Source organism: Papaver somniferum, chromosome 3 (assembly GCF_003573695.1).
Source record: "Papaver somniferum cultivar HN1 chromosome 3, ASM357369v1, whole genome shotgun sequence".
Classification (NCBI taxonomy): Eukaryota; Viridiplantae; Streptophyta; class Magnoliopsida; order Ranunculales; family Papaveraceae; genus Papaver; species Papaver somniferum.
The window spans coordinates 23,294,262-23,302,965 of record NC_039360.1 but is presented as its reverse complement, the minus strand read 5'-3'; the positions used below and the strand labels follow the sequence as shown (position 1 = coordinate 23,302,965).

At 36.6% G+C, this 8,704-nt stretch overlaps 1 protein-coding gene across 1 annotated transcript; it reads right to left on the bottom strand.

Annotated features, from left to right (window-relative positions):
• Window positions 1–355: 355 nt before the first annotated feature.
• Window positions 356–3,700, bottom strand: LOC113355568 (probable chromo domain-containing protein LHP1). Its single transcript, XM_026598463.1, has 6 exons — window positions 3,251–3,700; window positions 3,089–3,114; window positions 2,896–2,982; window positions 1,972–2,775; window positions 838–898; window positions 356–726 (listed from the first exon to the last, which is right to left on the bottom strand). The coding sequence occupies exons 1-6, from the start codon at window positions 3,656–3,658 to the stop codon at window positions 667–669; spliced, it is 1,446 nt and encodes a 481-aa protein (XP_026454248.1). The 5' UTR covers window positions 3,659–3,700; the 3' UTR covers window positions 356–666.
• Window positions 3,701–8,704: the final 5,004 nt, after the last annotated feature.

The following is an 8,704-nucleotide window of genomic DNA, read 5'->3' as shown; positions in this document are numbered from 1 at the left end:
GTTAATTTGTCATTTCCAGTATTTTTTTTATAAGGGACATCTTGAATGATCATGTAATGATCCTTTTTGTCCTATTAGAATGCGGCCCCTCCAATAAACCATGCCGCCCCTATAACGGGTTACTTGAAGAGTAATTCCCGGCAAAACTTTTGCATGACACCCTATTATTACCCTGTCAAATCTGGACTCGGTTTATGAATAATCAGGGTATTACCAACTTCATAAAGCAAACCCTTCCAAAAAATTGTACCTGACCAAAATGGCTAGTAACATGAAACTTAGCGGCCAAGGATTAGAAACCATCATTGGAAAGAAAAAAGAAAAGAAAAAGGAGAAGCAATGCACACAATCATATGTTCAAAACCCCACTAAAATGGATGAACCAGTTCTGAAATGTTTAAGATTAATGAGCATTTCAACGTCAGAGAAACTCATAATGCGCACATGCAGATCACGAAAGAAGGTCCTAACTAGTATGTTATAACTATAGTAAAGCCGGAACATTTCTCTTCAACCTGCCCTAAGAATATATTAGCCATATCTTTTACATACAATACGTGTGCATAGAAAGAAAAAAAAATAGAGAACAAAAAAAGCTGATTACATCTCATCAGACTCATAAGCACGACGTCTTTGACACTAATTCATGAAGAACCCTTTCGTATCTCATGCAGGAGGGTATGCAGGAGGGCTGTAACGAAGATGTTGCTCGTAGAAGCTTATCAACTGCACCATTGGGAAATCGAAAAAAACGAATTATTGCAAATCACTACCTAAGTATAGAGATTCATTCATTATACTAGTAATTGGATAAATAAAAAGAAAGGGGAGAAATACCATTTGCGGGTACTCAACCTTGAGTTTTTTATTATCCACCACCACCTCTCTCCCATCGGAGCTGTAAGTCAAGAGAAGTACAAATTACTAAACTGACTTTAAAACTTCAAATAAGTACATAACCAAGAAAGGGAAAACATTCCTGCTCTACAAATCTAACATTACAGGTGGTAAAGTCTGAACCAGATGGAACTCAAAATCCAAGAAATTCAAGACTTCATCAAAACAAAAAGCGACAATTGGATATAAATTGAAATTGCGTGTTCCTCATTATTGGGCGAGAAAGAAAGACAAATTTCTTGTATTTTTGCCGCAACATCAATGTATGAGAAACATGCAATCACACAACTACCTCAAGATCTAGTGTTGAAATTTGAATTATTATACATCTTAGTATTTACCCAATAAATGACATAAAAATGGAGCATTACATTCGTCAACAAGATCATAATATTTCTCTTCTTTCTGTAAACTTATTGATACCATATATATATTGTTAACAGTTACCTTATAGACTGAACTCCAGCAAACTAATGTAAAGTAGTTGGGAAGAGTTCAACTAGGATATACTACTGATGGGAGCTCAGCTAAAAAAACCTGTTCCATTCAAAGAGTGTATACCAAATTTTGAACTTAACACATTCATTTTTCCTTAAATTCAACACAAGACAGGGGAATTTGGAATGAGCGGAGCCTGCTCAAGCTTTAAATTTATAAGAATCATAGATAAGCTTTCATTGCAAGGCCATAACACCCATATGAGATACACACGCAGACATAAAGCTTCTTAGAAAAGTTTTACTTTTTTCTCGAATTAAATTACGCGACTGGAAAGCACTAAAGAAGTGCAGACTCTTTACGAAGCTCTTCTTGGAAGTCTTAACAGCTTGGTATTACAAAATCATTTTAAAAGTAGCATTCGTACATTCCAGCTATTTAGTGATTCATGAAACAGCTGCTTAACAAAAATCGAGACGAAACAATGCAGTATAAACCTCACTCAAACAAAAGCACCTATCAATGTCTGGCAAATGATAGAAGGTTACTGAACGCTTTCATGTTGCATTCCATGCTTTCAATAAACAATCAACCAAGATGGGAGAAAAAACTTAAAACAGAAGTTGATCGACATACCTCATCGCCACAAAAGAGACACACACATCCTGTACATCATTGGATATTGAAGCTGAATAACCAATAGGCTTGATGATCTTGGTAATATAAGATGTGTTAAACAACCTTTCTACCTTGCGCTGGTCAGCTGCACCATCCCTTGTCAGTCCTTCACTGTCCACCACCCTATGTGCCTCAAACTTATCTCCATTTTGAGCTTTGTCTACGATTGATACAGCCGATTCCTTCTTAAACCTCTTGACATTTCCAGATTTCCTCCTCCTAGCTCCTGTGAAGCGATTACTTTGGATACTTTCATCAAAATCTACTCTTCCAAGCTCAACTCTTTGACTTTCTACCTTGTCCGAAGTCCGCATATCAGGAAATTGTATAGAAACCTTCCCACTGTCAGAATTTACATTGTCTGTGCAGGTTCTCTGTCTGAGCTCATTCTGATTCTCGGTTGGTTGGGTAACTAAACCCACACTGTTACCATCCACAATCTTAGCCTCACCTTCATTCGTCATATTCCTTTTTTTTTCTCCATAAAGTGATTTACTTGCAACTCTATGACGACGAGTTGAAGGTCTTAAATTCTCAGTAGAGGGAGTAGGTCTTGAATTCTCAGCAGAGGGAGTAGGTCTGGAATTCTCAGCAGAGGGAGTAGGCTTTGAATTCTCAGTAGAGGGAGACGTCAATGATCGGGGCTTACGTCCTGGCCTAGAACCAGACACATTTGAAGACGGCGTACGCTGTTGTGTCTTCTTGGGTTGGGAAAAAGAACCCCTGCGCTTCCGCTTTCGACCCTTTGAACCCGACTGTAAGCTTTAAAAGCCCCCAAAAACCAAACAATCAAACACAAATACATTTACATATACCTACAACTGAAATGCAAACAGATAAAACAAATCACAAGAGTTCTAAAGAGAGTGAAAGTTTGAACACCTTTCTTCAAATGCATCAACGACATCTACACATGCTTGTAAGTTTTCAATGGGTTCCCATGTATTCGCTGTCTCGGGCCATCCACGCCTAACACAAGCACAAAAATGCCCAATTTTCATTATAACTAGAAGAAAAAACAGTCCAAAGGAAAAAAACAGTAAAACTGAAACAGCTTTGATTGTTATCAACATACCATTTAATGAGATACTGAGCTTGCCCCTTTATATACCCAACCACGAACAAATCCATCATGAAAAACACACAGAGAAATTTGTTAATAAAAAAAACTCGTCAAAAATCATAAATCTAGGGTTTACACAAACTGAAAAAAACAAACTAGTATAATTATTATTACCTTGCGTACCCTTTTCCTTCTGACATGTTCAATTTCATAAAACCCCTCATCAAGTTTAGGTGGGAGTTGTTCCTCATAGTTCTCTTCATCTTCTTCCTCCTCCTCCTCTTCCTGAACCTCAGCATCAACAAAAACCTCTTCCTGAGTATGATTCCCGCTGTTTTCCACCACCATGGTTTCTTCCGCTTCAGCAAACTCTTCCTCTTCTTCTTCATCATCATCATCTTCACCTTGCTGTTCGTTTTGTTCCAGTTCTAACCTAATAGCTGCTGCTTCCTCAGACTCAGATTCTGCATCACCACTGCTAGTATGATGTTCTTCTTCTTCTTCAACATCATCTCCTCTGATTCTTCTTCTGCTCCATCCTCCTCTGCCTCTGTCTCTGCCTCTGTCTCTGCCTCCTCTCATCTCTACTCACTCTCTCTCTTCTGGTTTCGTTTTTTTTTTGGGTTTTCAAATTTACAGATTCAGTGAATAGTATTCTAAAGAGAAAATAATAAAGTAGTGGAATATAAAGGGAAGAGGGTTCGTGTCGGTCTTGGACAGCGGCACGTATCCCGGGACTAAAGGTTGCTTCTTCTTTTTTATCGGGCCGACTTTGAGTAAACCACAACCACCCCTTGTTTTTTATCCCGGATGAAACACTTTTCGTTCAGTGGAAGTGACTTATTTTTTTCAATTTCGGGTGTGGCTTATCATTTTTCCTAAAACCAAGGAGGTATAATCAAACTATGGCTTAGTTCGGGATACGGAGTATCTAAATGGTGTGGATATTGGATGTTTATTAGGTAATTTTTTGAATCCACGATTACGTGGAGTTTGGTTTTCGCAGGATATTGGATATTTATTAGGTAATTTTTTGAATCCATGATTACGTGGAGTTCGGTTTCGCAGACTCGACGTCCGATCTGATATACCTTTTTGACATGATTTTTCTATTAATTTAAGTCAAATATCGTGTAACATCATATTTGTTTTCTTAAGATTTGTCTCGTTTGGGTTTGATTGAAATATGAAGGGTTGGTGTCGGTCTTGACCATTGGCACGTACCCTGAATATCTATGTGGTGTGGGCATTAAGTATCTTGGCGTCTTTAGGGGTGACCTTGAAAGAATTAGGGGCGAATTTTTTATTCCCAACTAATAGACACGGTTATGGGATATCTTAATTTTTGTAGATTACCTAATTGCTCTTCTACAATCGGTAATTACTAAAGTAGTATTCTCTACCGATTGTTAAAGTATAATGGAACTTGGGCATTGGCAATCGGTAGTTAGGTGAACTTCATAAACTTCCGATTACTCCGGCCCAAACTCGAAATTTTTGCCAACTTATTAATCGCCCGTTTGGTGAACTTCGTATACCACCGATTATTTTAGTTCCCAAATTCGAAAAAAAATATAGAGATTTTGGCAAAAACAAAATTTGGGGCAACTTCATAATAGGAAATTAGGTTAACTTATTAACCTACCGATTATTGTAGTTCCCAAATTCGAAAAACTAAAGATTTTGACAAAAACAAAATTTGGAACAACTTGATAATCAGAAGTTAGATTAACTTATTAACCTACTGATTGTTAGAGTTGGAAAACTCAAAATTTCGTGCGTATTGAAGAAATTGAATTTAGGTCTACTACAAAATCGGTAGATAAAGAGATGGTCAAGACCCTACCTATTATGTAAATAGAGAATTCAAAATTCCATTGGTTTTTGAAAATTTTGAATTTGGGGCAACTATCACAATCGGTAGATAATGAACATCACTTATCTACCGATTATGAAAATAGAAAAATTCAAAATCCCTTGGTTTTTAAAATTTTTGAATTTGGGACAAGTATCACAATCGGTAGATTATGAGCATAACTTATCTACCGATTATGAAAATAAAAAAAAATCAATTTTTCTGTACTAAAAATGAAGAACAATCGGTAGATAATAAGGATCACACAATCGGTAGATAATGAACATCACTTATCTACGGATTGTGCTTCATTTTTAGTACAGGAGAGTATAATCGGTAGATAAAGTATTACATTAGCTACTTGGACGTTAATGGCATTGAATGCATTCAGTCGTCTCTCTAATCGTTATTGAACCTTCAACATAATATTCTTCATGATGTTTCTCACCTTCTTCTTTATACACATCCATGATTTAAGAGAAAATGGTTTTCACTTACTTTTTTTTTCTTTTTCTTTTACTCTAAGACCATAAAACTCAAAAACTAAAATCATTTTCCTCTATATATAATTTTCTTCCGATTCAAAACATTAACGTCCGATTGTAATGTTGACTACCGATTATCAGGGGTAATTTGGTTATTATGAAAAGGGGTGATTAGGGATGACCTCATTTTAGGTATTGGTGACCCTATTTTATCTTATTAGTCGCCCCTAATTCTTTCGAAGTTGCACCTAAAAATATCAGGTTAAGTATTTATAAAGTTCAGGACCATAAAACAAGTAGACATTTTGCATATAAAATAAGAGAATGCAAGTAAAAATAAACAAACATTTTGCCACTCTTCAAGGTTGGAAATCAAAATTACTCTCTCAAGCAAGAAGAACGGTGCTGATAAAATCAGTCCTACAAGGCTACCCAACTTGCCAATGAAAATCCTAGATCTTTCTAAGGATACTCTACATCAGATGGATAAAATCCAAAGAGATTTTTGGTGGAATAAAGATAAACCCAAAAAAGAGGAGGTTATTTGAAAGCTTGGGTCAGCATCTGTAAACCAATTTTCCAAGGAGGTCTTGGAATTAAAAACCCACTTCAATTCAACATTGCTCTTCTTACCAAGCTGGCCAGCAGACTTATTTCAGAACACAGTCAACTTTGGGCTCGATTGCTGAAAGCTAAATATTTTCCTAATAACCACCCGTTAGAAGTTTCTAGGACATCAAATTTATCTTGGATTTGGACAAGCATACAAAAAGGTCTAAGTCTTATTAAAGGTAATTTTGTTTGGAAAATCAAAAATGGAGCGTCGATAAAAATTTGGGAAGATAAATGGGTACCTACTAAAGTTATAATTCAAAAACCCATGATTACTCCAGAGCCTGTTCTATAAAGGGTAAGTGAACTGATTACACGGGAAGAAAGTTGGGATCAAGATAAACTCGATAATCTCTTCACCCATGATATAAAAGAAAAAATCCTTGTCATTTCACCAAACAATCAAGAACAAGATAAGATTATATGGCAACACCACTCCTCTGGAATTTTCTCTACGAAGAGTGTTTATAATTTCCTTGTTAACCAAGATCAAGAAAACAACAACTCGGGTGAATTTCCTTGGCAAAAAATTTAGAAAATTAATGTGATTCCAAGGATCAAATTATTTATTTGGAAATTATCTCAGAAAGCTCTACCGACCAACGCAAAACTAGGTGCGCATAACCAAGATTTTATTACGGATTTCCCAATGTGTAACACCCAAGTACAAGAAACAGAGCATCATCTAATTAGAACTTGCCCATTTGCTAGAGCTATTTGGTTTGGTCTCTCTTTGGAAGCAGTGAACACAACAATTAATACAGATTCTATAAGTAACTGGATTAAAGAGTGGATTATGAGAACAAATTTCATTAACTACTCAGATAAGATTGCAACATTCTCCTAGTTCATCTGGAAGTATAGATGCCCGGTAGTTTTTGACAAAATAAATCCAAACCCAAATTCTCTTATAGAGCAAATAAAAAAATTCATACAACAATATCCTCAAGAGAATTTCCAAAAGAGTAAAAGGGTTCAAAAAAAGTATGGATTTCAAGGAAAATGGTCAAACTTATCTTCGGACTGGATAGTGTTTATCGATGCAACCTATAAAAAGGAAAAATCCACCATGGGATATGCCTTTATAATATATTCAGCAGACAACGAGACTTTCATGCACATTGCGGCTGGATCAGGAAAGGCTTCTTCGGCTTTTCATGCAGAATCCAAAACTCTATTAAAAGCCTCTTCCTGGCTAAGTGAGAATATCTTATCTAGTGTCACCTTAGTTACGGATTGCAAAATGTTAGCAGAGACCATCAAAAAGGAGTGCAAGGTTCCAGATTGGAGTGCAAAAAACACCATAAAGGCGACTCAAACAATTTTGCAAGAAATCCCTCAAACTCAGGTGCAATATATTAATAGAAGATATAACTCCGCAGCGGACTACATAGCAAAGGAAGCTCGTATAAAGTATATTCGGCACTTCTCAACCCAAATTCAGCTAAGGATATCTCAATCCAATGTGATGTCCAATATTTTTGAAAAAAAAAATATTGTAAATATTATGTACTTTATTTCTTAATTAATATATTACTTTTTCCATCAAAAAAAAATATTTATAAAGTAAATTTTTGGATTCGCGGTTACAAGGCGTTTGTTTTTTGCTGGCTCGGCATCCAGATCTGACTCGGTCGCTCAGCATGAGATAGGTGGCAGGTCGTTTGTTTTTTAATTTAAGTCAGATATAATGTAATATCATGTTTGTTTTTTAAAATCTGACTCGTTTTCAAAAATATGTGAGTCAGTAGCTTTGTCTTATAAGTCCGGTACATTTTATTTCCTAACTCAAATAGGTCCAAGCCAGATGTTAGGTCTAGATCGCGAGTCAAACCTGATTCCTAAAAGACAAACATGTCGTGCATATCCAGGCGCCGACTGAAGTAAAAAAGAAAAGGGAGATATCCAACCCCATATTGCCAAGCAACATTAGCTCTTGTTGTGTTTCTTATCCCCCGGTTCGTTAAAAACCCTAGTCGTGCCAAGCCAAAAGTTGCCACAGTACTAGCTCTAACAGGTTCAGTCTATGCTCTAATTTTGTTTCAGCGGCATGCATCAGTGGTTCCAATGAGCTACCTCGCTAGATAGGTATAACCGTATAAGCATGTTCCTTTTAGCAGACGCACCTCACTAGCTCCAAACCCAACTTCATCAAAGTGGCTCAATGAGTTTCCCCACCAAAATTCCTACTATACTCCTTTTTCTTTCTTTTTTTTTCTTTTTTTCCGCTCGAGGACGTCTGCATTCCGAACATGTAGTCTGGCGCAATTTCCACTTGGTTGTAGCTTCTTGGTTTCTTTCTGTAGATCTGTCATGCTTAAAGTCCTGAACCTATTGGAACAATGATGCAACTTGGAGCACAAAGTTTGGCACCAAAAGACAAAAATTGCACTCCCAGCTGAATTCAATGAGTTGATTTGCCGGCAGAAGCATCAAATGTGCATGAAGCTAGATATGTATACAGTTTCAGATTCGTCGGACCAAAGAGCTGCACAAACAAGTGCTGCAATAAAAAAACTGGTGCTAAAAGTTCATGCATCTCAACCGTGCACATTGTCACGCCCCCAAATAGGCTAACACGACATCATCAACTTCTGTAGATTTAAATATAAGTTTAAGTTAATCAAAAATGTCCCTGACTTATAAGGCTGAACTTTGTGGTTCATACATGCAATA